This window comes from Epinephelus fuscoguttatus, linkage group LG3 (genome assembly GCF_011397635.1).
Source record: "Epinephelus fuscoguttatus linkage group LG3, E.fuscoguttatus.final_Chr_v1".
Classification (NCBI taxonomy): domain Eukaryota; kingdom Metazoa; phylum Chordata; class Actinopteri; order Perciformes; family Serranidae; genus Epinephelus; species Epinephelus fuscoguttatus.
The window spans coordinates 4,080,274-4,107,987 of record NC_064754.1 but is presented as its reverse complement, the minus strand read 5'-3'; the positions used below and the strand labels follow the sequence as shown (position 1 = coordinate 4,107,987).

Sequence of the window (27,714 nt, the reverse complement as noted above, 5' to 3'; positions counted from 1 at the left end):
TAAAAAGCAGAGTATTTTGTTTGAGGGCTGAGCAGTCTCATAACATGCACATTGTAATGGTGTCTCGGGCACGTGTTTGTGAGCCTGACACAAAATAAGGAAATCATCAGTGGTGTCTTAACTATAGCGACACTCAGTGATGTCATCAGTGACACAGATGGCGGATTATTCTGTATAAACAGTCATGTGTTAACGGGACTCTGACACGAACACTGCGCCACGTTACACACTGCTGTAACAAAACAACGCTTCAGTTCCCGGGAAATTATATTCCGCCAAAACAGCATTCTTTTAAACTCCCGCCACACGTACTGCCGGCTCCTTAAGCATGACGTAACGTCCGCCTAACCGCTGAGCCAATGAGAATCGAGGACGCCGTTGCTGTGACCTTAAAGGACCAATCAGAGCGCAGCAGTGGAGCGCGTTCAACACACAGCTGATCCGGGAGGAGGTTTGGCGCTAGATTGAGCTCAGTGAGTGTGCGGAGGAGGACAGACAGAGACACACAGAGGGCTTCAGGACAAGATAACACTCTACTTTCAACTGAGAAGACTTCGTACAACTTTTTATTCAGGTACAAATATCGCTAACACTTTAATTTTATTGTTTAGAGGTGAAATAGTTTGTTCGTAGTAACCGGAAGAGAGCTCATCTTCAGAGCTGGTTTGCTAGTTTATCGTCTAAAATGCAACGATTAGCTTCTTTTTCACGTAAATATTCCCCATCGGGCATATTCTCATGTTGATGCAATGTGTTTTAAATTAAACCACGTTAATATTAAAGTCGAAATGTTGGCATTTATTTGTGTAGACGTCATGGTTTCGATCTCTGCTCTCTTGGCGCCATTTAACAACCGCACTGTTGTTTGTTCTGCGGGCGATTAAATGTTAACAAATGTTAGCTAATGCTTTGTAAATTTAAAACACGTCACATTTATATTGCTCTCTGTCGTTTTACGATCACTTTAGGCCGATTTGATGTTTAAGATGAAGCTTTACTGGTGTGTAAGAACAACGACTGCAACATTCAACTCACTGAAACTTTATTGTCATCCTTTATTCACATTTACAAACTGAACGTGGACCCACATCTTGATCATATCAGACAAAATACACTTCAGTGTTTGGATGTGGAGGAAAGGAGATACTACAGGGTGTCTGCAGGTCCTGTTTTAACAAGTCAATGTTACAACAATCAGGCCTCAAAAGTCATTGTATAGTCTTACATTTGAATTTGTTGGGTCTGAACTTCTAGAAATATCTTTCAGTTCCTTTCTGTGGAAAAGAACAAAGCCTTTTATGTAAAAGTCCACATTTATAGTGTTACAAATAATTTGAAAAATATATATAATTCTGCCATTTTACTTAATAATTGGACTTACCTGTTGGCAAAACTGAACTCCCTCTAATAACCATGTTTCTACATAACTCCTCTACTTACTTACATGCTTCATGATTTGTCCAAAAATCTGCCCTAAATTTGGTTAAAAGTCATCTTGAAAGGGTCTGTGACAGTTAACCGTCACTCAACTTATAAAACATATTTAAAAACAACTCACATTGAGCTAAGTTCTGTACAGAATGAATAAAAGTTAGTTATTTAAGTGGCCACAACTTTGTCTCAGAGGGATTTACAATCTCAAGTAACGTTGTGTTTGTACTCGTACATAAACGACAGTACTAGACCCAAATAAAATGCAGAAACATTAACAAGCGTCTAATATAAGATCAGAAGATATCTGTGCTAAGAACGGGCGAACATTACCTAACATTTGGGAACTTAACCGTTAAGTTCCTGCTAATTTCCCCCAGTGTTCCCAGTCCACTTTCTGTACTAACAGGTGATCTTTCCTTCATGTTTCAGACTGAACGCAACATGCCCAGCACACGCTCTCAGGGCCGGGCTCAGCCCACGCTGTCCTTCCCTCGCCGCAAATCCTGCAGAGTTCCCCCACGCACCAAGACGCCGCAGCTGGACAAATCTCCAGCTCCGTCACCATCCAAGCCCAGACATCAGCACCTTTCCCCGGCCCTGACCAGCATCGGACCGCTGTCCCCGAGACGCCCCGCTAACCAGCCCATCCCTCTCTCCCCGAGACGACCGGTCACCCACCTGTCTCCTCTGTCCCCCAGACGACCTGCAGCCCAGCCATCATCTCCCAGTCTCCAGCAACGACTTCCTCTCAGCCCCCGAAAACGCACAGGTGAGAGGCTCCTCTAACAGGACGGGAAGACCATATGAGCATCACGTCACATCAAGTCTTGATGTCACAGATATGACTTCCTCCTAAACACTTGTATTTTCTCTCTCAAGGTGACGACAATGGTTGTAACCTCGGCGCCGGCCTGCTCGGTTCACCGCCAAAGCAGAGCAAGCCGACTCTGGCCTCTCCCAGAAAGCTCGGCTTTGACGAGAACTCGCCAGTCTCAGCTCGCCGACAGCTGGTACCGCCCTCGTCACCACGGCAGCCACTGTCTCCCACCTCCAGATCATCTCCGAGGAGACAGGAGACGCCTGCTGGAAGTCCGGCACGCCAAAACTCAGAGAGGAAGCAGCCAGTCGTTCGGCTCTTTGCAGAAAGTAAGAGCTCCTTAGTTTAAATTTATATCCACTTAATCCAAGTTAATGTTGCAGCCTCCTATTATTATTTTCATGATTCATTAATCCAACCATTATTTTGATTAATCGAATAAGAGTTTGGTTTGAAAATGGTAACAAATGTCCAAGTTTACAACTTCAAATGTCTCATTGTGTCGTCCACGTCCTTTTATAAATCCCCAAATATTAAAAAGAATTATTGTAGTGGCTTAATCATTAAAAGACATAAAACACGTTTCTCCTCCAGAGTCGAGGTTTCTGAACGTGAAGCAGGCACTCCACACCGCCATCCCTGAGCGGCTCCTGTCCAGGGAGTCCGAGCGGGCGTCTATTCGGTCTTTCCTGGAGGAGAAGGCCATGCAGCGGGTCCCTGGCAGCCTCTACATCTCCGGAGCTCCAGGCACCGGCAAGACGGCCTGCCTCAACTGTGTGCTGCAGGAGATGAAGGTACTTTAACAGAGCAAATAATAATAATAGAAATATTTGACTGCAGACTGAAGGGAAGTTAAGTTAGATGTGTGGAGCTGCGGGGACTTTGTGTCACTGCAGGAAGGTTTGAATGGATCTGCCTGGAGTCAGATAATACTGAAATAAGGACATTTACTACAAATACTGTTCTACTTAATACTTGTACTCCACCACGTCTCAGAGGCAAATATTGTGCTTTTAACTCCACGATATTTACCTCATAACTTTAGCTTCTTTGCAGATTCCGATTATCACAAAATACAAATTAACTATCTTACTTTTTTTTTTTTACTTTAAGCCTTTTTTGATGGTACTTCTGTGCTTTTACTTCAGTATTATGAAGTTTACTGGTAGTTGCAGGAAGTGCTCCCGGGATGTTTAAGTCCCACGCTTTCTGTTAAATGTTTATAACCGGTGTCTTCTGGTCCCATTAGGCCGAGCTGTCGTCGGTACAGACGGTGGTGGTGAACTGTATGAGTCTGCGGAGCTCCCATGCCATCTTCCCGCTGCTCGCCGACAAGCTGAGAGCGCCTGGCGGGCAGAACGGACTGCAGAGGTTCCTGACGGCCCCGGGGCCCGCTGTGTGAGTAACCTGATGTGGTTCTCTGTTTAGGGGGATTTATAGTTGTGCGGCAGACCCTACGCTGTAGCCTACAAAACACTAGTTGGTGGTGGAGGTTTCTGTGAAGTGCTGTAAAGTCAAAACACACATTAAACACACATTAAACATGGCTTAATAGAGACTTAAAAAGACTTAAAATGTTATTTTTGTGGAGGCTTTACTGTCTTCACAATTTATTGTTTCTTATCTGTGAAATTAAAGTAAATCAAAGTTTTGTTTCCACTGAGGGAAATGGTTTCAGCTTACAGAGACAGACAGGAGGTCTGCGTCTCTTCGACGTGTAGTTACATTTCTGGGGAGGTGCACGTCAGGCTACGACGTAGGTACGGCGTCGATTCAGAGCAGAAGTATAAATTCTGATCTGTTTTTCCTCGTCAGGCTGCTGGTTCTGGATGAGATGGACCAGCTGGACAGCAAAGCTCAGGACGTCCTCTACACCATCTTTGAGTGGCCGTACCTGCCAAAGTCTCGTCTCTGTCTCGTCGGTAAGACATCGCACACAATAACACGTCAGTACCTGAAAGATTAGATGGATATTAGCCTTGGGTGGTATCTTTATCTTTTCATACCTCCCTGTATTTTCACTGGGAGACACGGTATTTAACGGTATTGGTGTGCGGCGCCACACAGGAGAGAGTTAACCACAGAAGCTGATTGTTACACACAGCAGATTATGAAAACAGAGACGTTCAGTGTTTCCTGCGTTAAAAGTCTCTAAGTTAAAGGTGTCCTTTTTTTGGTAAGGTATCGCCAACGCTCTGGATCTGACCGACCGCATCCTGCCCAGACTGCAGGCTCGCCCTCACTGTCGCCCGCTGCTGTTACACTTCCCTCCCTACAGCCGGCAGGAGCTCGCCGCCATCGTACAGGACAGACTCTCGCAGGTAAACACAGATTGGAGGTTAAAATTTAAGACATGCTGGTATTTCTTTTAAAAAAAAAAAAAAAAATCTCAAACGTTCGTATTAATCTGTGTTTTCTTCCTTTCAGGCGTCAGCTGAAGGCATCCTCGACGCCTCGGCTGTTCAGTTCTGTGCCAGAAAAGTGTCTGCGGTGTCGGGAGACGCCAGGAAAGCTCTGGACATCTGCAGGTACGAGTGTCCACCTGCAGAATAAACCTCTGTGTTGTTTCTGCTTGTTGGGAGATCTGCACACTGTATAAAAAGCTCCCAGTGGCTTCATTCGTGCAGCGTTTCAATCGAACAGAAATCTCGATCACAAAGCAGTTTAAATTAAGATAAATCCGTTTTCCTCTTTATGACTGAGCAGTTTTATTTGTGATTAGAACCTAATTTAAATAGAAAACATTTCAGGTAAAGTGTGTTTCTCTGCCCTGAGGTGAACCTGTGTCACTTCCTCATGAGTTCACCTCTTACTGCCATAAAAGAGAGTTTAGGTGTTGATTTTGTTCCACATTAGATTGATTTTCTGTTGTTTTTATTCCAGGAGAGCTGTTGAGGTCGTGGAGTCTGATGAGAGGAAGAAAACATCTGATCCAAAAGCTGAAACTAAAGGTGAGTGTTGTTGTGATGTGTCCTTCGTTTACTGCTGTCGTCATGAAATTATCTGGAAATCAATCTCTAAAATTTGGTCTGAAGAAGCTGCAACTGCTAGACAATTTTTTTTGTTGCTGACTGGAGAAACACAAACACTAACTCAACCACTTCTTGTCCTCGGGTGCGTGCAGCAACGCGGGTCAGCCTCCCTCAGGTTGCACGGGTGCTGTCGGAGGTTTACGGCGACCGAATGGCGTCACAGTGCAGCGACGGCGGCAGCTCTGACGGAGAGAGTTTCCCCCTGCAGCAGAAGCTGCTGGTCTGCTGCCTGCTGCTGCTCATACGCAACGGGAAGAGCAAAGAGATCGTCCTTGGAAAGGTGAGTGACTGAACTGGTTTATGTAGAGAGCAACACAAGATGTTGTCCTGCAGAACTGAGATACTTTTAGTGAACCAGAGTAGATGTTGAAAAACACCGAGCAGAGAATGCTGCTGCTGATAAACTGTGTGATGTTGCAGCTTTGCAACGATGAGAGGAGATTATCTTGATGTTCTTAGATCTTATTTATCCTGGTGGCACTTTGTGAACTAAGCACAACATATGTTTTGTGGCAAGCAGCAGTTAATTATCTTTTTACTTTTTGGACACTATTTATGTGGAGTGTTTAAAGTTTAAACTGTAGTTTTTCCTTGTGGTAACAAAGGCTAAGCTCCTCCTACTTGAGTGAGAGGAACCAAAAGAAGAACACAAAGAAGCAAAGTCAACTGTAAATCTTGACCCAATCACAATTAGGCACGTCACGATACGAGAAACTAAGTTTTCAATACTAATACCACTGAAATTCCACAATTCTCTATACCATATTTGATGCTACAATAGAAAACAAAACGATAAATCCCATGTATTTAAACATAGTCCTTTTATTAAGAACATTTAAATTAAATTCAGCGTTTCTTGTTAATCCCTGATGATCCACCTCAAACACAAAGTACTACTGTATCTGGGTTCATGAGATTTTGTTAGCCAAAACACTAAAACAACTTTGTACAGCAACTGCTGCACAAGTTTACCTGAGGATAAATAAATAAAGTTTTATCTTAAAGTGTAGGAGTTGGAATGTAAGTTACCATACCTGTAAGAGTTAGCAGCAAAGCTAACATTACAGAATACACGTTTATCAGAATAAAACCTGCTAATTCAGTCAGTAAATGTCTCACAGTGACGTCGTGGCTGCAGCTGTACTTACTGTAAATGTCCAGCAGGTGGCGCTGGAGCTCAGCCTGAATGTGAGGCACTTGAGGTGTTTTTGTGTTTTAACAAAAGTGTAAACCTGCTCCCTGTGTTTGTGTTTCAGCTCCATGAGGTTTACAGTCGTCTGTGTGCGCGGCGGCAGGTGTCAGCGGTCGGACAGGGCGAGTGTTTGTCTCTCTGCAGTCTGCTGGAGAGTCGAGGAATCTTCTCTCTGAAGAAAGCCAAAGAGGCTCGTCTCACTAAGGTACATGCCACATATATATGTATCATCGCTCCACCATGACTCTGTCACTCTGTTCCGCAACATTACATCACCATTACATCACCACATCTGTTCCTCTTTATACTGATGCATCATTTCAGACTGTCTGATTGTCCTGCACACCGTCAGGACAGACACTGAGGGATAAAGTTGTTACAGCGGCTCTGCTGTCAGTCTGTTATTAAGCTGTCATTTCTCTCGAATCAGAAAGAGAAGTTTCACAAAATGAAACCAAACAAAATATGCAAGTGTAAATCACAAGTTTCATCATGGTACAACATTATGTCAATTGTTTGGACAACAATACGATGCAATATCTCAAGTTCTGTGATGAGGTTTGCGATCAATAAGAGACGATAGCGGCAACTATCCTCATTGTCTTTTTCTTTGCTACTTATTATCTGCGTGGCGCTAGGCCTCCAGCTCTGTGTTCTTGGACGGAAATCGTGACACAGACACGTCAAGGGAATTTCAAAATAAAGGCGTGTCTTACAGATGTTTTCACGTTGTTTCGATGACATTGGATCGTTCATCACTGAGTGGTTATATCGATCCAGATCAATGTACCGTTACACCTGAGTAGAGACGTAGCTTTTCTTACTTTCTTAGTGAAATATTAAAAGGTTACCTTACGAGCACACGACGGCCTGCTCTGGTTAACATCAGCATTCTGAGTCAGGGAGCGACGAGGAAACAAGACTGAAACAAGTTCAAGATATTTATCACACAGATAGAATATAATGCTGTTTTTTATTTTTTATATTATTTACATAATGACATACATAATATATATAAATTTACAAACATGCACAAGACAAAAAATAGTTTAATAAATAAAATAAAAATTGAAAAAAAAAAATCAAAGAAAATAAATAAGTTAATATTAAACAAAATAAATTTTAAGGTTTTTTTTTTCTTTTTTAATCCTATTGTGTGTCTGCGGTGGGGTAAAAAACTGAATGAAAAATATGGAAACGATGCAGCAAAGACGGAAATAAGTTAGAGATAATTATCACATGAGTAGAATATATTACCTTTTTATTTTTATATTTTTCATAATAACTTTCAAAATACGAACATTCACAAGACAAAAAATATTGAATTAATTAAATTGGATAAAAAAGAAAACAATAAAATAAGAAATATATTAAAATAAAATGTTTAAAAAGTCTTGCGCTGAAAAGGGAACTAAAGGAGAAAAAAAATGCGTCGTCTTTTTCTGATATTTATATATATTTCTTTAATAAACGTCTGTGAGATCAGTGGACAGTTTTTATGTCTTTATATCTGTACCTGTTCGACCAACTAGATTATCCTTGTCCGTATCTGTTCATGGAACATGGCAGATTTTAAAATGAAAAATAGGTGGGCCTTAACCTGAAGTTACTTTGCACCTGAAACTAAAATGTGTTGATCGGAGGTTGCTGTATTTATTATTTATTAGAAAACTATTAACAGAACAATCTCAGGATTGAGCTCAGATCATTGTTGATCACACAGGCGTGAGACTGAACACGGCTACCTAAACAAGAATTTTCCTTCGTCATGAGTACGGATATTTACACATTTTTACTTGGATTATACTCGTAAAAAAATTACATTATCTGTACGGTAAACTCGTTTTATCAGAGTATTCAGTTTAACCTGAATACATGTGTCCTTGAAATGTCTTACTGCTCATCTGCATGGCCATTAATAAGTGATAATCATTTAATTTTTGGCATTTTTGCTTGAACAATTACATTTTTCTTGATTACCGGCAAATGGTTGCAGCTCTGGGTATAAATCAGATCTGAAATCGCTCACATAAATATTTCCAGCTACAAAGTGAGCATTTGTGTTTTGGTCTGTTCTGACGTGTATATCAGAGAGTTGAGGATGTTTTCTGAGATGTTTGTTTGTTTCTTCCTGCAGGTGTTTCTAAAGATCGAGGAGAAAGACATTGAAAACGCTCTGAAGGATCGGACGCTGCTGGGAAGCATCCTCGCCGCAGGACTCCCCTCCTGATCACATATTTATTTTTTTATGAACTAAGATTTTTTTCAGTGGTTTTATTTTTTAATTCTCGTTTTTGCCGAGAGTTTGTACAGAATTTTTAATGACAGTGTCACTCTAAATCTTTTTGTATTTTATTTGCTTTTCTCGTGCTGGTTTTGATGCTCAGTTTTTGAGTTGTTAAAATGTTGAACTCACACGTCAGTCTTGAAATTACAGCGTTTTGTTTCAGTTTGGATTTGAAACATTTTCCATTATTATGCTGTAAATAAACAGATGTTCAGACATTTTAACCAGAGTTCCTTGTTTTTGCTTAAAGATACTGATGAACATATATCAGCGCTTTGTACCTCTGTGTAACAGCAAGCATGTTTCTTCTTTGCATGTAAAATAACATGGTATATTTACTCAAGTACTGCACTTACACTCACCAGCTACTTTATTAGGTACACCTGTTCAACTGCTCGTTAATGCAAATGGCTAATCAGCCAGTCACCTGGCAGCAGCTCAATGTAGTCATGTAGACATGGTGAAGACGAGCTGCTGAAGTTCAAACGGAGCGTCAGAATGAGGAAGAAAGGTGATTTACGTGACTTTGAACGTGGCATGGTTGTTGGTGCCAGACGGGCTGGTCTGAGTATTTACTGGGATTTTCAGCACAACCATCTCTAGGGTTTACAGAGGATGGTCCCAAAAAGAGAAAATATCCAGTGAGCCAAAATGCCTTGTTGATGCCAGAGGTCAGAGGAGAATGGCCAGACTGGTTCAAGATGATAGAAAGGCAACAGGAAGTCAAATAAGCACTGGTTCCAACCAAGGTGTGCAGAAGAGCATCTCTGAAGCAACAACACCTTGTCCAACCTTGAAGCAGATGGGCTACAGCAGCAGAAGACCACACCAGGTGCCACTCCTGTCAGCTAACAACAGGAAACTGAGGAATGTTTCCAGCACCTTGTTGAATCTGTGACACCAAGAATTAAAAAGAGGGTCCAACCTGGCACCAGCAACGTCTAACCCAATAAAGCAGCTGGTGAGTACTTGTACTTTGTATAAGTGTTGCTCAGTTTTATGCTGCAGGGTTTCCATGCGTATGAAAAACTATTATTGTTTCTTTTATGTCTTATTTCAGTGCCGTTCTGTCCTCTGTAAAACACTTTCAATCATCTTGTTGAACCTAGAATTTCAGTATATAACTTGATGGTATTTATTTGGTGGTGATGGGGAGAAAAGACGAGCAACAAACATCAGGCTAAATGTGTCACGACCACCAGGCCGCCCAACACTGTGTATTAGCTGTTCTTTTAAACCACTCACACCACTGACGGTCCGCCTGAACAGGCTCTGTGATTGGATTAAAGGGTTAACAGCTTCACTGTAACACAGGTCAGACTGATTCTCCGGCCTGTAGCAGATCTGCAGGAGCTGTAAGGCGACTCCTGTTTGTATCCACCGGGCTGCAGAACGAAGCTGGTTTGTCTCATACAGGACATCAAGAGAATGAAACTCTTAAATCCCTGATTTCTCTGTGAACCTCTGAATGCACCGTCACTCATCTTCTGTGCGCTCACTCAGCAGGGAAAGAGATGGACATAAATCATAAACAGACTGGCTGATAGTGTCTGAGTGGGCACAAAAAAGTGTTGGTAAACCTCGTTTATGATTTCAGTGGTGAGAAGTGACGAAGTACATTACTCAATACTGTGCTTAAGTGTAATTTTGACATACTTGTACTTGAGTCATTTCAGCGCTAGGGTCCTGCAATGCACCTGGCCCCGATGCCAGTCCCTGTGGGTGATGGGCCCACGGGGCGGTGGCTCCATGTCATTTTATCTGGGCTGTTCCCAACCGGGCCCCATGGTCCAAGGCCCAGCCAATAGACACTCGCTGGCGAGCTCCCTACCCAGGTCTGGCTCCAAAGGGGGGCCCCAGTGTACTCTTTTCCTAAATGTGCTGTTTCATTAATGTCTTCTTGAACCGTTCTCAGTCTGGCCCCTCCCCTGGGACCACTTTGCCTAGGTAGACCCTACCAGGGACTGTTAGCCCTGGACCACACAGCTCCCAGGAACCCTCCATCACCTTAAGGTGGCGATCCTTGGAGTGGGGCGTCTGATCAGGATGCTTCCTGGGTGCCTCCTAACCCAGAACACACTGGAGGGATTGCATACCTCATCTGGCCTGGGAACACCTTGAGCTCCTTCAGGAGGAGCTGGAAAGTGTTGCTGGGGAAAGGGACATCTGGGGTGCTTTGCTTGGCCTGCTGCCCCCGTGACCCAGCCTCAGATAAGCAGTTGAAAATGGATGGATGGAATAAACCATACGGTATTAATATAGATTAAACTGGTGTGTTTGTTGGAAGGCTGCCTTTTGATGTGTAGTCCCATTTAGAGTACTGGCTATGCTGATCTGGTAACCCTGAAAAGTCTTTACCTGGATCAGGGTGATCCAATCCAATGTTGCTTTGAGACAGGGGATTTTCAAATTACATTCAAGCTGATCCACATTAATTTTTTATTAAAGACTGGACCCTGGTCTGTTTTTTTTTGGAGAGGAAGCGACCTCTGTGGATAATTCGACTCCCAGTAAAACCCTCCTAAACAATTAACACTGAAGGAACTCTAACTGGGAGAAGTTTCAGCTACTCACCACTAGATGCCACTAAATCCCCCTAAATCTTACACACTACTCCTTTAATTAAAGTCCATCCATCCACTTTCAACCACTTATCTGAAGCCAGGTCACCGGAGCAGCAGGCTGAGCAAAGCACCCCAGACGTCCCTCTCCCCAGCAACACTTTCCAGCTCCTCCTGGAGGACCCCAAGGTGTTCCCAGGCCAGATGAGATCTGTAATCCCTCCAGTGTGTTCTGGGTCTGCCCCGGGGCCTCTTACCAGTTGGACGTGCATGAAACACCTCTAACAGGAGGCGCCCAGGAGGATCCTGATCAGATGTTGAACCACCTCAACGGACTCCTTTCAACATGAAGGAGCAGCGGCTCTACTCCGAGCTCCCTCCAGATGTCCGAGCTCCTCACCCTATCTCTAAGGCTGAGCCCGGACACCCCACAGAGGAAACTCATTTCAGCCGCTTGTATCCACGATCTAATTCTTCGGTCACTACCCAGAGCTCATGACCATAGGTGAGGGTTGGGACGTAGATGGACAAGTTAATCGAAAGCTTTCAAAATAAATTTGTTTAAATAATGTTGATAAATCAGAATTTTTGTTCCATTTCTAAATAATATCAAGGCACACATATAAACTATTCAAATCAGATTTTATTCAAGTATGATTTATTCACAGCAAAGTGGATGAAAATATATATAGTTGTGCATGTTTTCAAATACAAATACAGTGACCAAAAATGTAAACGTGGTTAGAGATAAAATATGATTAAATATTCAAACATAATAATAATAATAAACCACACTAACTCAAAGCTTCAGTAGATACAGCCAGCAAATGAAACTGTCTCCAGCAGTGCATTCCACAAACTCCTCACATTTAATGTACATTATATTTTAGCTTAAGTATGAGATTTTTTTTGCTCAACAACAGTTAAAATATTTTCCTGTGATTGTCTGAAACATTCTGACTCTTAAAAATCAACTTGTTGGACAACATAAAGAAAAACACACCACAAAGTATCTTAAAATAAAGAGCCATTTAAACCATTTTAATCTGTTTAGTTTCAGCTTCTTTCTACCTGAGAGACGTCTTCTGAAATCAGGAATCTTTGGAAACCGAACTATAAAGAAACAGTCATCTTATTTATTCATACACAGAAGTAGTTCATCTGTGTTCACATTTAAAAACCATAAGTAATTTTCTGAAGTGTGTCGTTCAGTTTTTCCAAATAACACACGTTTTATTTGTCTCCTGTTGCACTTCATAGTTGCTTCTAAATCTGGAAAATCTGACACTATCTTAAAATATACTTCTCAATTTAAATACTGCATCCATAAAGCTATCATCACAGTTGTTTAACCCCTTCAGTGCTCCTGAAAACCTTAACTTAACACTGTGCAGTCAAACATTTTAACTTTTAATGAACTGCTTATTTTAAATTCGAGTTGAGCTGCAACAGTTGTTTTTTTGTTTTGTTTTTAAAGCAAAATGTTGGGCTGAATTTATGTGAAAATTATGTGCATGACATCTGAGTATTTTATGTGATGCAGCCATAAAGAACAAAATATTTTGCCCAGTGAAATAAAAAGATGGGTTGTAAGAAGCCGATGTGGAATAAGATGATATCAATACCTAGAGGAGACACCCCAGGTGAATAGGGTCACACAAGTTTTCTGAAGTTTTATGTTTGATAATGCAAATGATGCACTGTCATTTTGAATACGCGCTGATTTGCAGGAACAGAAATCTGATCATTGGATGAAACCAGGTTCAAAATTCTTCTTTTACTTTGCTGTCATATTAGAGTCAAAGCTTTTATACAGAGGGGGTTTGGATATCTCTTTATATCAATCCTTAAATCAGAAAGTACTGTCTACAGCCATTAAAAAAAACAATTTTTGCCATATTTTTAGGAATACAATGTTCTATAACTCAGGCCATAAATAATATATAACCAAACACCTTGGTGAAAACCTTCAGAATGTAGGTGGGAATAAAACTGGGAAGTTTGGTGTGTGTACGTGCTACTGAAATAGAGATTTCTGGTGTGTGTGAGAGAAAAACTAGATTTGAGAAAACAACCTTTAAAGATCTGTATCGTAAAATTCAAACATTTTTAGACCAACAATAAAACTACAGGTGAACAGGGTGACAATGTCCCCAGAGCACTGATTACCTACAACAATTATTTGTTGTATTAAAAGTTTTCTGAAATGTTTAAATATGCAAATGAGGCATATTAAATAATAATAATTAAAAAAATGTGCTTTTCACGTAAATTTTCAGAACAGAAATCTGAACTAAAATAAACACCTAAATGTGTATTTTGGATGTTTTCTTTATGCTAGTCTGAAAGCTAGAGCTGGTATGGGCGTAAAAAAAAAAAAAAGTTAAAATTGACCAGTGCATAACAAAATCTTTTCATCTGGGGTGTCTCGTGGAAATATGTAAAAAATAAAGGGTGAAAACTGGATTTAAAGGAGTTAAAATAAAAACCTGACTTTGTCCTTTAAATATTTTGCAGCTCTGACTTAAACTGCAGGAAGTTAAATCTTATTTTAGTGAAACTGAATTGATGCTTAATAAAGAGTCTCAAACACAGAAACAGCTCCGATTGTTCATGCTGAAGACATTAAAGCCACAAGCACTTCTCAGGTTTAAAAACAAAAGTAAAAATAGTGAATAAGGAGACATGAAAACGTCCACATGTTCAGTTTGAAACATCACACACTTGACACATACTTGTTCAGATGGAAAGGAACTGTTTTTTTTACAGTGGATTTATTTATATTTCTTAATCTTTTTAGACTGTTTTTAGGGTAAAATATTCAGTTTTCTTCTTGTCAGGGCAAAAAAAACTTAAACTACTAAAACTTAACCAAAAACAACAGCAGCAAAAAAGGTGTTTTTTTTCCCAAAGGTTAAATTTTAACATATTTAAACTGACAAAATGTGATCAAATTTCCCCCCAATTGGCAAATTACTGTGTGTAAAATCATGTAAAGAGTTCTAATTTCTTTTCAAAAGGATTGAATTTTTAACATAAACATTAATAAAGTCAAAAGCACTGTGTTGTTTCAGACTGAGCCTTAAAACAAACAAACTTCTGTGTATGATGAGTGACAATAACAACAAATAAAAGTAAATAACTAGTTCTGCACATTCAGAGTGACGAGGTTCAGCCGGTGTTAAAATTGATAAACATTCTCAGTGAATTTATATGCATTCAGTTTTAAAAGTATACTCACAAAATGTACATGAACTTTAGCCCTCAGTTTGAGTCACAGGACGCGACGATGACATCGACATGTATTTACAATCTTTAGACATCAAACAGCCGACAAACTGAAAAACTGGTGCAACAGAAAATTCTCAAACAGTTCTTTTAGATGGATTAAATGGAAACAGATAAAATCTAAATGTCAAACGCAACAAGGCGCTAAAATATGTTAACTCTATGAAAATGTAAAATATACTGGATGGAAACATTCCCTTTGTTCCCATTTATTCCCGATGCTGGATAAAAACTGAAACTGATTTCAGAAAAATATGATCAAATTTATTTCACTGTAAATAATGTTTATAAAGCTCCATTTAAACCCAAGTAAACATTCATTTGTTATCTATTTACTGTTTTACAAATTACATAGTTATTTCTAGGAAATTAGACACTGATGTTTAAGCACATTCATTTCTATACAAATTTTATATTTTTTGAATTAGAATTGGAAACAAGAAAAACTTAAATGGGAAATCAAAGTGTTGCTGACGTGGTGGTCTTCCAAGTCTTTCCTAGTGAATCTTGTCTGGTGATTATTTTAGATCAGGGATACTCAACTTGTTTTGCCCTGGGGCCACTTTGCAAAATGTGGAGGGCCAATCAGCAGCCTGCAAATGTACGCAGGGGTGTTTCTAGGATTTGAGGACATTGAGGGCTCTGTTGGGGTCCAGCCTGTCCTCCCCTGGTGCTTTATTTGATAAACAAGCTGTATTTTGATGCTTTTTTTATGCACTCTGGAACCTTAAGTTGCTTTCACACCACCGTGTGGCAACTCGCTGCCTCCACTCATTTCAATGAGGGGAAGGCGGCAGAGGGGAAGCGGTCTCGAACATGGCCGTAGGGGTATGAAGGGGTTGCCGCTCATGTGAATGCATACAGATTTTGCTCTGCCACACACACAGAGTTCACCGTGTTGAACTTCTGGCAGTAGCCGTCTCACTCCGACCTCGTCACATATTGGTGTTTGGTCATGGACTTTACACGTCCAGGTACCCTGGGTGTGTGGGTTCTTGACGTTCTGGGACACCGTGTCAAATTCAGCATGTTACATGTATTGTCTGTTTTCAAAATACACTTCTGTTTCACAGGAAATTTAACTTTAACATACAGTCTCTACGTACAGAACAAAAACACGTGGTTAGGTTTAGGAACAAAGAACAGGGTTTGGCTTTACAATCTTACTGGACACAAACACCGCTCTCTCGGGTGAAAGTCAGTGTTTGTTGGACACATCCACTGCCCCTCCAGCCCGTCCCTGTTGGACTTTTGCTTCCTTAACGTTCCTTGTCCCACCGCGTTTCCCCCTGACGCTGCCGGATGTCGTTAAACTATAATGGCAAGCGGCCATGTATCATGCCGTCGTTGGTTTCTGACGCTGAAAGTCACTGCCCCAGTGCCGGATTTCGATGACTTAGGAGTGAGACCGGGCTGTAAGTTGAGTATCACTGTTTTAGATAGTTGATGACGGCCTTAAACATTCCCACACTCATTAAATGCATCATATTTTAACCCTGAGACAGTGCTCTATAACAACTCTGAATATTAATGTTTGTTTCACAACAGTGTGTGAACTCTTGATTCCAGACAGGGCTGTTTGCCTTCACTAAAGAAACTTGCAGGATTTGGAAGATGGATTTCTGACAATGCAAATAAGCTTCAGTTTTCTTAAGCTACACAAATTAACAATATCATAGTGTTGCATTTTAATTATCTTCACAAAGTTATTGTTTAAAACTTCTACTAAAGCAAAAAAGTCTTTTAAACTTTAAGTTAAACCTTTACTTTTGCACAATCACCCCCAAAATCCCCTCGTTATTGAATCTGTGTTGATTCATTGGTCCGACATGTAAATTAAAGAATTAAGTTTTAGCATTTGCATTTAACAGAAAAGCACCATGTTAGCTGCGCAGATTATTTCTCATTATTTTTAAACCAGAAGCTGCATCTCAGTGAATGAATGACAAACCTAAACTTTTAGGTTATTTTAATAAAGGTAGCACAGATTAAATATAGTTTCTACTCAGAAAATACTTTAAATAATAGTTTTATTTGATAAATCTTGTGTCTCTATGTCGTTTATATTCTAATCTAAATTTGAGATCCAAAATAGTCAAATATCAAAAATACTCCAGTTTGGTCCTTTTCTGCTGCCTTTGAGTTAAAAACACACACACAGCTGCCTTTTGTGAAAGAGAACTGAAAACGATTAAATGTGTCTGAAAGGAGATTAACAGCTAAAATAAAGCACAGCAGTTTCATGCTCAGAAATTAAATACATTCAAATAGTGACGTGACCGTGATTTACTTTCTATAAAAGCTTTGAAAGATTTAATTCTCTCTGATGTTTGCTCATTATCAAACGGCTTCTACATGAACAGAGAACCACAGAAAATAAAACTTCAGCCCGTCACATCTGAAGAACAAAACTGTTGCTGTTCAGTTTGTGTCACTGCTGTCGGGTGAATAAATACACCTTTGAATCATGGAGAAAAGAGTTAGTTTTTTCAAATTTCTCATTAATAATAATTGTTCTATATGATAACAGTCAGATTTAGAGGCAGGTTTCATTCAGCCTGATCACACATGACAAGTAAGGATCTCCTGGGCATTTGAATGATGCATAATACTGCAAATAACCATGTATAAGTGTATCTTGAGAGGAAATATTAACTTGAAATGAAATTACATTTTTATCAGTGAAGAAAGGTTTAAACACTGTAGGTCGTCGTGATGTTTAAAGGGGACCTATTATGCTTTCTTACAATGTTGGATGTTCATATTAAACCTGGCCAAAGTGTCAAATAATGAGGTAAATGTATGTGAACATAATGCTCGAGTTCCAAATGTTTTTTCCACTGTTGAGTCAAGATATCAACGATTAAACCGCCGCTGAGGATATTTTTTATCGGTTCCAAACATCTGTCTATAGGTTAATTTTTCTACTCCTCAGTTTACTGCGCTGACAGACAGTCGGCTAGATGTGTCAGAGGCCGTACACATGCTGTTTGTTTTTTATTGCAACCTAAAGTTCATTGTTTTCAATGTAGACGTGCAGCAGGTGCATTTAGATGCCAGAGCAACGCACACGTGTTCCGAGCACCTATTTTCAGGCTGCGACGGCTGCGCTCTGAGATAAACAGAGTTCAACTTTTGGAACATAGCAGCGCAGACCACATGTCATGTGATGAGGAACAACCAGTCACAGCCGCAGAGATCTTTCACTTCTTCTGTAAATATCAGTGTGTGTTGAGGAAGAAGTTGATCCTTTGAGTGCAGGGCGACCCAGAGCTTTAAATCTGTCATACGGACAATATTTTTGGCCTAATACACACAATTATTTTCACTGTCGACTAATCTGTTGATTATTTCTTTGATTAGTCGCCGAATCATTTTATCGAAAAATGTGTTAAAATGTTAAAAAACGTTGGTCTGTCTCTCCAGAACCCCAAAATGATGTCATCTAATGTCTTGTTTCGTACTCATGCCAAAGAGTTTTAGTTCATCGTCATGGGAGAGTGTGTAAAGCTGCCAATATTTGAACATAAGAAGCTGCAATAAGAGTATTTTGGGGTACATTTATAGTACTTTTCTATGAAAAATGACTCAAACTGTTTTGTCGACTACTAGAATAGTCACTGATTATTTAATAGTCGATTAGTCATCGATTAGTCGACTAATCAGCCCTAACACACTAAGGCCCTGATCATACAGAAACACAACCTGCAAAACACGAAGCGCACCCCACTGCCTTTTTTTTTTAAATTGAATGCCATATAAAGTGTTTTTGCCTATTTAAGCATGTAAACATGTTCTAGTAGAAACTCAAAATACAAGTATGAACCCAGAAATGAGCATAAAAGGTCCCCTTTAAAGATATTTCTGCAGTAAAACACTGTCAGGAGACATTTTGACCATCTGTTATGCAGAGATTTTGTCTGTGAGTGTGTAATGATGGTCAGATGTGAGCTGTAGTTCATATTTTAATCTGATTAATTTCATTTCTGAACCCTAATCCATGGACCCCATCTTGTTAAATGTTTGCTGAATATCTTTAGATTTAAATCACAAAGTCTACAAATATTCAACCATCTAAACTTAAGAGTCAACAGAGTTTTAGGTGTTTTTCTTTCCTCGACAGCAGTGATTCACTCTCAAAAGCACGTTCATGGACTGTAACGACACAACCTCGTTGTCAGTTTGTCAGCCGACACCTGTTCCACCATCTGATATTTGCTCTCAGATAAGGAAATATGGTTTTCAGGGGTCGGGGTGGGGGAGTCCTGTCTCTACCTCAGCCGAGCGGAGAAGCAGCGCATGTACTCAGTCATCCAGCGATCGTCCGCCACCGTCAGCTGCGACCGACTCATCTTCTCCAGGTCGGCCGACCGAGCCCGTCGACGGTCCAGGTTGGAGCTGCGTTTTTCGGACTGCCGCCGGGTCTGAATGCAGGCGTCGGACGTGTTGCACTGAGAGGAGAAACCAGAGAGAGAGAGACGGAGAGGAGAACACCGGTGTTTTATTATTAATGTGTGCAGAGTTTCTGGTGACACGGCTTCACTTCTCTGGTGTCCTGTGAGCGAGGTCGAGCCGCTCTGGAAGACTCACCTGGCTTCATGACACTTTACATCTGAACTCTTAAGGTTGTTCCTCTTTTTAAAAATTTAAATTACATTATGTAGGAAGGACATGGGTTTATTTAAGTGACAATATAATTATTAATATATGATATTTTCCTTTCAGACAAGATATACCATGACAAGACTCATATCAACGGTGTGTTTGTCCGTCTCTCTAAATTTTCTGGCTTCATGTCTGTGGCTCTCTTCATCTTTATATGTCTGACAGCTATAGTTACTAGTTACTCTGAGTATCAAGGGTTAGGGTATAAAATATATTCTCACTTTATAGACAGTTTAAAAAATGACAACATAAACATTCTTAATGAATCCCCTTGTGTTTCCTGTTGGGATGTTTTGCAGAGGATGTGAATGACAGCAGCAGACAGGAAGTAAACATGGACCCAAGCTGTTACCTAACAATGCAATTTCAGTGAAACAACCTATAAAATAAGAGTAATTTACCTTTCGCTAAGCCCCGCCCCTTCGTGATGGTCCGACAAGCAGTGTGTGCAGATGAACAGTGTTTGGCTTCACCCCCGTGCTGCTGCCAGCACCTGGACCTCTGCTGCTGGACGGGCAGGGATCTCTGGGGGAAGTCAAACAGCGTTCATCTGCGCACACTGTGATGACACACAGCTGGTTCAATATCAGCAAAGTTTCCCTGCTTCCCTTCACTGGTTCCTGTACAGCAGGGTCGGTCTTTGTTTCACTGTTATAGTCATTACAAAGCAAAAGCAGCATGTGTATACATTCAGTAGGCTATATCTTCAGTAGCTAGCTAGCTAACCCTACACTTTTCAGGGTTTGATTTTGGTTTTGGAACAGGGAAGAAAAGTATATCTTTTTCCAACCTCTCCAGGTAACGAGTATCATTAATACATGACGTGCCCCAGGCACAACATTTAGCTCCACATCCACAAAACCAGCCTGAAAATGAAGGAAATCTGAAACGACTGCATTAGAGCTGTGTAGCTGTCGGACTCTGGTCTGAGTCGGCCTGATGCCACGTTATCATTGGCCAGTCTGCGCCAGGAGGCGGGACTTAGTGAAGGGTCAATTATAGATTCATTGATACAGATTAAACTACCCCAACCTTATAGAAACTAGCTAAAGGAACAGTTCACTCCACAATCAAGAATACCGACATGGCAGAAACAGGGTAGCACAGGGTCAGCCATCAACAGCACCCCTAGAGCAGTTTGGGGGTTTGGTGCCTTGCTCAAAGGCACATCAGCAGTGCCCAGGAGGTCCCCAGCTGCCAGACCACAGTCCATACTTCGTCCGCACGGGAACTTGGACCACGACCCTCTGGTTCCCAAGTTCATGGACTGAGCTACAACCACTCCACTTTTACACTTGTACATAAAACATAAATAAGCGTTTGATTGCAGGACTGATATTTTTAAGTATAAGTAAAAGATCTAAGTACTTCTTAAACGGACCTTTAACTTAAAGTTTTTACTCTGTGTTTAAAGATGTCCTTAGTGAGACAAACACTCACATCATTGGGCGTCCTCCTGACCTCCGTCTGTCTCTCGGTCCAGTCCAGTCGGCTGGACGATCTCCGGTTCTCCTTGGTGCTGATCGGAGGTTGGCTCTTCGCTCTCGGCGGTTTGCGGACGACAGCCGGTTTTTCGTCGTGGGAACTGTCCCGGTGTTCTGGCTCAGACCGAGGGGTGCGGCGGCGGTGTCGTCGTTTCGGTGCGGGGTTTACTGGCTCTCCCTCCGAGGACGTTGTGTCAGCAGGACCATTGTCTGTCGCCGTGTCCTCTGAGGGTCCGCTGGTGTTTGGAGCCACCGAACCACCGCTGGCTTCGTTCACACCGTTTTCTATAACTGCTGGTTTAGACACAGAAAACATGGCAGGGTAGAGTCACAGAGGCAAAATTCCGTTATTTTCTCATTGATTTTCTGTCCGTCGGCTGCAGCTGGAGCTCTATTTCTATTATTTTTAGGCGTTTACATGCATGCTGATAATTTTATTATAATGTTAAGTGATGATTGTTACACTGATGGTCAGGGTTAACACTAACTACATCTTGGTTCATTTGTTTCTGCACATGTAGCAGTGAAATTATGTCCTGACGTGACTGTAATTACACATGTAGCATCATGAGTAGTGGTTTCAAAAAGAAAAACTAATTTTTTGTTTTTTGCTTAGCTGTTAGCAAAAAGCAGTGACGTAGGTTACAACAGTCTAAAACCCAAAGATATTCAATTCACTGTCAAAGAAAAGCACCCAATTATCATATTTCAAGACCTGAAAACAAACAAACATTTGCTGTTCTTGCTTGAAAATTGAATTAGTCGATTATCGTAAGATTTCCAATATCCTACTAATCAATCAACTGGAAAATTGCTTCAGCTCTAGTTTCAACGACAGTCTCTCTGGTCTATGTGTTAACAGACAATCATTTTTATACCTAACATGACAGTTCATTGTTGCTTTGCTGAGGAAATGTTGCAGGAGATTACAGCTCTGCTCAGAAGATTATAATATACTTAATTTATTCCCTTAACAGACTGTTCTGTAACAGCATGTTTGAGTCATGGTGGCTTTTGGCCAGCAGAACAAATATGCTAACATGCTGGTTTATTGTTCTATTCAGTATATAAACCCTGGAAAGTTTATAGTTGTGGTCCCCGGACACTCTCCTCTCTGAGCTCAGAGATAAAGGACCTATTGTGTCTCTTCTCACATCTCCATGGCTGCATTTCAGCGTCTGAACAGGACGAAACAGTCCCATCTGATCACTGAACCTTCAGTCCAAATATTTTTAGCATCAGTGTCTCCCTGAGGTGAGCCAGCCTCTGGCCCTCATACTGACAGAGAGATGCTCACACAGGAGCACAAAGAACCTCCTCCTGGGGGTCTGTTGAATTATCCCAAAATATTTCTGGAAGCGAGACAGGAAAGAGACGATCCAGAGCAAACAGGACAACTAGAGTATGGAGAGTCTTATTTGTCTTACAGTGCATCCTGATCATCAGCTGTGATGAAAACAACCCATCAGAAGTTCTGAGAGCCAAAAGAGACGTCTTTAAATTGCTTATTTAGTTCAACCAACAGTCCAAAATCCCCAAAGCAATCAGGTTACAACAGACAAAAGTTGTCTCTTTAGAAAAGCTGGAACCAAAGAATATTTGGCATTTTTGCTAGATAAATGATTTACAAGATTAATCAGTTATTGAAATTGTATTGGTAACGGTCTCCTCACCTGAAGTCGGTGCAGTGTCTACGACTGCTGCTTCTCCACCTCCCACCTCAGCCTCTCCGTCTTCTGGAGGTGGTATCGGCCCAGGGCTGGACATCTGTTTCACCTCCAAGGATGGCGGCGGTGGCAGCGACAGAGGAGCAATTTTGTTCCTGGTCAGCCTTGGCGTGGACCAGCCGCTGGAGTCAGAGCCGCTGTCCCAGCCCTCCCAGAACCAGGGCTTGTGGGAGTGCTCCATCACTCGCCGGGTCAGACGGTACTTCACAGAGTCCTCGTAACATTTGGAAAACGTCTCCCATTTTGGATCCCTGAATTTCTTCATATACTCTGTCCGGATTTTTTTGGTCACCATGATTTTTGCTATTGCTCTTGTCTGGTTCTTATCACTGTGGAAATAAAGAGGAGGCATTAAAACAATGACACTAACAAAACAAAATAAAAATAGAGCCCCGGGCAGCACTTAGCAGGATTAACCCATGAAACATGATGAGCACTGCAGTCTGTCTATCACAAGAGCAAGACAAGAGACAGACTAAGAGCTGTGCGTTCATCAGATCTAAACCACAAAAATCTTCATGGACTTCATGTAGAAAAGTCAGTGACTGAAAGCATCACAAATTGCTAATGCTGTTGTGATAGAAAATAAGGCCAAAACTACCAAAATTCCTCTCTTTCTGACTGACAATTTATAGGAGAGAAAATTTAAAAAACAAAGTGTTTTGAAGCTTTCATTTTGCCAATAACAGGTGGAGGAAACATTCAGATTCTTTACATCATTAAACATAAAAATACCGCACTGTAAAAATATTTCACTACAAGTAAAAATCCTGCACTGAAAATATTACTTCAGTAACTGTATAAAAATGTCCCCTGTGACTGTTATGCTATTATATATGATATCAGTAGATCTCGAGGTGCAGCCAGGGGGAGGAAGGGGTCTGATTTAGGGACCTCAGAACTGCACCTCTGCTTTTCGCAGATGATGTGGTTCTGTTGGCTCCATCACACCGTGACCTCCAGCATGCACTGGGACAGTTTGCAGCAGAGTGTGAAGCGGTCAGGATGAGAGTCAGCACCTCCCAATCTGAGGCCATGGCTCTCTGCTGGAAACTGGTGGACTGTCCCCTCTGGGTTGGAGAGTTACTGCCTCAAGCGAGGGGGTTCAAGTATCTCGGGGTCTTGCTCACAAGTGAAGGTAGAATGGAGCGTGAGATGGATTGGCGGTTTGGTGCAGCTTCTGCAGTGATACAGGCGCTGCGCCGGTCAGTCGTGGTGAAGAGGGAGCTGAGCAAGAGGGAGAAGCTTTTGATTTACTGGTCCATCTACGTCCCAACCCTCTCCTATGGTCATGAGCTCTGGGTAGTGACCTAAAGAATGAGGTCGTGGATACAAGCGGCTAAAATGAGTTTCCTCTGTGGGGTGTCTGGGCTCAGCCTTAGAGATAGGGTGAGGAGCTCGGACATCTGGAGGGAGCTCAGAGCAGAGCCGCTGCTCCTTCACGTCGAAAGGGGTCAGTGGAGGTGGTGTGTTTCAGGCACTGAGATATGTAATCCCTCCAGTGCGTTCTGCCCCGGGGCCTCCTACCAGTGGCACGTTGCACTGGTAGGAGGCCCCGGGGCAGACCCAGAACACACTGGAGGGATTACATATCTCATCTGGTCTGGAAACACCTTAGTGTCCCCCAGGAGGAGCTGGAAAGCGTTGCTGGGGAGAGGGACGTCTGGGGTGCTTTGCTTGGCCTGCTCCCTCACAACCTGGCCCGGGATAAGCAAATGACAATGTATGGATGGATGGATGATTCTGAATCATGCATTAATGTAAAAGCAGAATTTTACTGTTGTAATTGGTTGAGATGAAGCTCATTTTGAACTGTTGACTAATGATTATTTCAAATGTGGATTAATCTGCTGATTATTTTCACCATTGATCCACTGGTTTTTAGGTTTGTGAAATTAGTGAAAATAGTAAGAAATGTTCATCACAATGACCCAGAGCCCAAAGCGACACCTTTACAATGTTTGTTTAGTCCAAACAACAGTCCAAACCTCAACATTACTCCTAATACATTACATTTATTAACATTATTCAAAGAAAAAGCAGCAAAGGAACCATCAAGTGACTGGCATTTTGGTTAAAGAAACAACAATAATTGTGATAAACTGAGGTTCTCCTTGTAGGTACTAAATCTACTTTAGCTAAACCTCATAGTTTCTCTCTGACCACTGACATCTCTAAAGTCTGTGTGTCATCCTGGACAGTACATTGTCCTCTGAGGCCCACATCAACGATGTTACTTGGTCTACATACTTTCATCTACGAAATATTAATCGTCTTCACCCATCACTTACACCTCAGAGCGCTGCTGTCCTCATTCACTATTTGGTGTCATCTCGTATTGATTATTGCAATTCTGTCCTCTTTGGTCTCCCTCTCAAGTGTCTTCATAAACTCCAGTTGGTCCAGAATTCAGCCGCCCGTATTGTTACCAGAACCTCCTTCATAGATCGTATCACTCCTGTTCTCCAACAGCTTCACTGGCTTCTTGCCCCTTCCTACCTGTCTGAACTCCTTCATATCTACACACCCTCCCGTACTCTGAGATCCTCTGCTGCAATCCAGCTCACATCACCATCTGCCCTCTATGGATACACTGCTGTTTGTTAATTAACTTTGTCTTGTAAGGTGTCCTTGAGTGCTCTGAAAGGCACCTACAAATTAAATGCATTATTATTATTATTATTGTTATTGTTATTTTTCTGTCAGTCTACTCATGGTATACAAAATACTCAAGTAAAGTATCAGTATCTCAAATGCTGGTGATATTCTACCAACAGAGCGGATCTACCTGCAGCTCTTAATGACGTACCCCTGCCAGGTGTGGTCTACCTGTAAGCCCCGCCCACCTCCCTTAGTACAGATTACCCTCAGAGCAGAGGCCGATTGAGGCTTATTATAGTCTTACTACTGCCAGTACTCACACTACATGACCAGTAACAGACCATCTATTTCTGGTAGGAGTCCACACGCCTACACACGTATTTCATTTTATTTTATTATCTAAATACCTGTTATCTCTAGTGAAAATAAACCAGATTAATTATTCATTTATCTGAGCTGTCCTACATTTGCTCCAAGGACGAAACCGCGGACAATATTTTTTGCCAAAAAGCAAATTATTTCTAATTTATTGTCGTGGTGTTTTCCCTTATAACTGAAACAGTCTTATTTTGAAAGCTTTAATTTCCCCAGTCACACCCCAAAACATCGTATTTTCAGAATGAATGCCTTTAAAAACAAGGTAGAAAAATAATACAGCTGCTGGTGTCTGTTGAAGGTGAAAAAACGACATTAATTATATAAATATGAGTTTTAAAAATGACAGTTATCGTGTGAAAACAGGCTCCAGCCATATTCACAGCCGTTACCCTCACCTGCCTGCTCCGTTAAGCCCCGTTTGTAAACACGGTGGGGTTTTAAAATTTGAGGCTCACGGTTGGATATTTTAATCAAATATTATTTTACTCACCCAGACCTCATTCCAGAGGGGTCCGGTCTGATTTTAAACCCAGTCTGTCCTTTCAGTCCCGCTGTCAGACGCCTCACATCGCTCCGCTTCTCCCCGACTGACAGCAAACACCGAGGCAGCCGAGCTACAAGCTACAAGCTAGCTAACGTACAGCTAACAGCTTCCGGTGTAGACTTTCAGAATAAAAGTGTGAGGAAGCGTCACATCTGTACAGTGGGATCATATAGACAAAGTATAAATGTATAATTTTTTTAATTTAATTTAATTTAATTTAATTTAATTTAATTTAATTTAATTTAATTTTATTTTATTTTATTTTATTTTATTTTATTTTATTTTATTTTATTTTATTTTATTTTATTTTATTGTATTTATCATGTACTATATCATACTTCCATACTATTATTATTCAGGGTTGGGGCCAAGTCATTGTTTTGCCAGTCAAAGGTTAGGGACTGTTCGTTACTTATGAGCAAGGGGAAAGAGTCAGATTAAAGATTTCAATACTTAAAAACTTAAAAAACTAGGCATGCAAAAAAAGTACAAAAAATACAAGAAACAGCAATAAATAATAATAATAATGATAATAATAATAATGAGCAGTGGATAAAAAAGTGAGCAATGGATTTAAGTGCACATATTTAGTGCAAAGTGAATATTGTATGTGCAAATAACCAACAACAAGGAAGACAGCAATGCTTATAGTGGTGTTTATAAAGTGTCCACAGTGTCCCTAAAGTGTCCGTGGTGCAGTTTACTGTGAGCAGTGCTGATTGTGTAGCCTGACAGCAGCAGGCAGGAAGGGCCTGCGATAGCGTTCCTTCACACACTTTGGGTGAATTAGTCTATCGCTGAAGGAGCTCTCCAGAGCTTTTATCTCCTCCTGCAGGGGGTGGGAGTCATTAGTCCTCAGGGATGACAGCCTGGCACTAATTTATGCTTGTCCTGTATTTTGGCTTAGAGAAGGGCCATACAAATTTAAATGGTTGTGTTTTGTATTTTGCCAGAAACTGTAAAAACATAATTTTTTGATGGATTTGGAAATTTTCTTAAGGTCCTCCTTTGCTGCTTCATCATCCCCTTTGTTTGTTTCTGTCCTGTCTGGTTGTATTTAACACATCTCATATTCAACACATGTCCATAACTTTCTCGTTCCAAATTGGCTTGGGGGAAGGTATTAACTATTTTGAAGTCAAAGGCTCAAGTCCGAGCGCAGTCTAAAGTCTTTCAATCTGTGACTGGATTGTGACTCGAGTTCAAGTCATATGACTTGGGTCCTCACCTCCGCTATTATACTGTTCCAGTGTTGAGTGCTGATGGTGTCATAGTACTCTACATGTACTACACTTTTCTGACTTCGATGCTACTAAGTCACTTTGCTTGTGTCAGTATTAAACAGCTTAAGTACAACACTGGTCATGTTTGTGTTTGTGTTTGTGTTTATTCTTTTTACCTGTCTCTGTGTATCTGTACTTATTTCTATCCTTGGCTTATTTTATCATATCTTGATAAAATAAAATGAAATAAAATTAAAATTAATTAAGTTAAATTAAATTGAATTAAGTTAAATTACACCAAGTACACCAAGTTGTTTTTCAGTAGATAACTGTTTTTTAATTCTTTTTTTAACCTTCTTTGGTGGTAAGAATAGCAGGTATGTCAATAATAAGATCTTTTAAAGTAGCAATGCCAGTGTAAAATTATTCTGTTGCAAGTAAAAGTCCTGCATTCAGAATCTAAGTAAAAGTACAAAAGTAT

At 40.9% G+C, this 27,714-nt stretch overlaps 2 protein-coding genes across 3 annotated transcripts; one reads left to right on the top strand and one right to left on the bottom strand.

Moving 5' to 3' along the window:
• The first annotated feature begins 437 nt into the window (after positions 1-437).
• Positions 438-8,972, top strand: cdc6 (cell division cycle 6 homolog (S. cerevisiae)). The gene is made up of 12 exons (XM_049571021.1): positions 438-574; positions 1,864-2,203; positions 2,314-2,580; positions 2,846-3,045; positions 3,501-3,649; positions 4,067-4,173; positions 4,433-4,572; positions 4,679-4,779; positions 5,135-5,202; positions 5,376-5,563; positions 6,540-6,680; positions 8,613-8,972. The coding sequence occupies exons 2-12, from the start codon at positions 1,876-1,878 to the stop codon at positions 8,703-8,705; spliced, it is 1,782 nt and encodes a 593-aa protein (XP_049426978.1). The 5' UTR covers positions 438-574; positions 1,864-1,875; the 3' UTR covers positions 8,706-8,972.
• A 3,048-nt stretch (positions 8,973-12,020) lies between these two features.
• Positions 12,021-26,081, bottom strand: ccsapa (centriole, cilia and spindle-associated protein a). Of its 2 annotated transcripts, none has more exons than XM_049571029.1 (4): positions 25,957-26,081; positions 22,434-22,816; positions 20,717-21,054; positions 12,021-19,062 (listed from the first exon to the last, which is right to left on the bottom strand). In XM_049571029.1, exons 1-4 carry the CDS (start codon positions 25,965-25,967, stop codon positions 18,883-18,885), a joined length of 912 nt encoding a protein of 303 aa, XP_049426986.1. In that variant the 5' UTR covers positions 25,968-26,081; the 3' UTR covers positions 12,021-18,882. The 2 variants fall into 2 exon arrangements, with proteins under 2 accessions (XP_049426986.1, XP_049426987.1); XM_049571030.1 differs by having other exon boundaries at positions 20,717-21,051.
• Between the last annotated feature and the right edge of the window lie 1,633 nt (positions 26,082-27,714).

What these genes read in the sequence shown, in the direction of transcription:
- ccsapa (XM_049571029.1), bottom strand. An exon ending in AGACACTGCACCGACTTCAG is followed by an intron (nt 21,055 to 22,433) that starts GTGAGGAGACCG and finishes TGTCTAAACCAG; the next exon opens with CAGTTATAGAAAACGGTGTG. An exon ending in TCAGGAGGACGCCCAATGAT is followed by an intron (nt 19,063 to 20,716) that starts GTGAGTGTTTGT and finishes TTCTCCTCTCAG; the next exon opens with TGCAACACGTCCGACGCCTG.
- cdc6 (XM_049571021.1), top strand. Translation starts at nt 1,876, where the DNA reads ATGCCCAGCACACGCTCTCAGGGCCGGGCTCAGCCCACGCTGTCCTTC. An exon ending in CAGCCCCCGAAAACGCACAG is followed by an intron (nt 2,204 to 2,313) that starts GTGAGAGGCTCC and finishes TTCTCTCTCAAG; the next exon opens with GTGACGACAATGGTTGTAAC. An exon ending in GTGTGCTGCAGGAGATGAAG is followed by an intron (nt 3,046 to 3,500) that starts GTACTTTAACAG and finishes TGGTCCCATTAG; the next exon opens with GCCGAGCTGTCGTCGGTACA.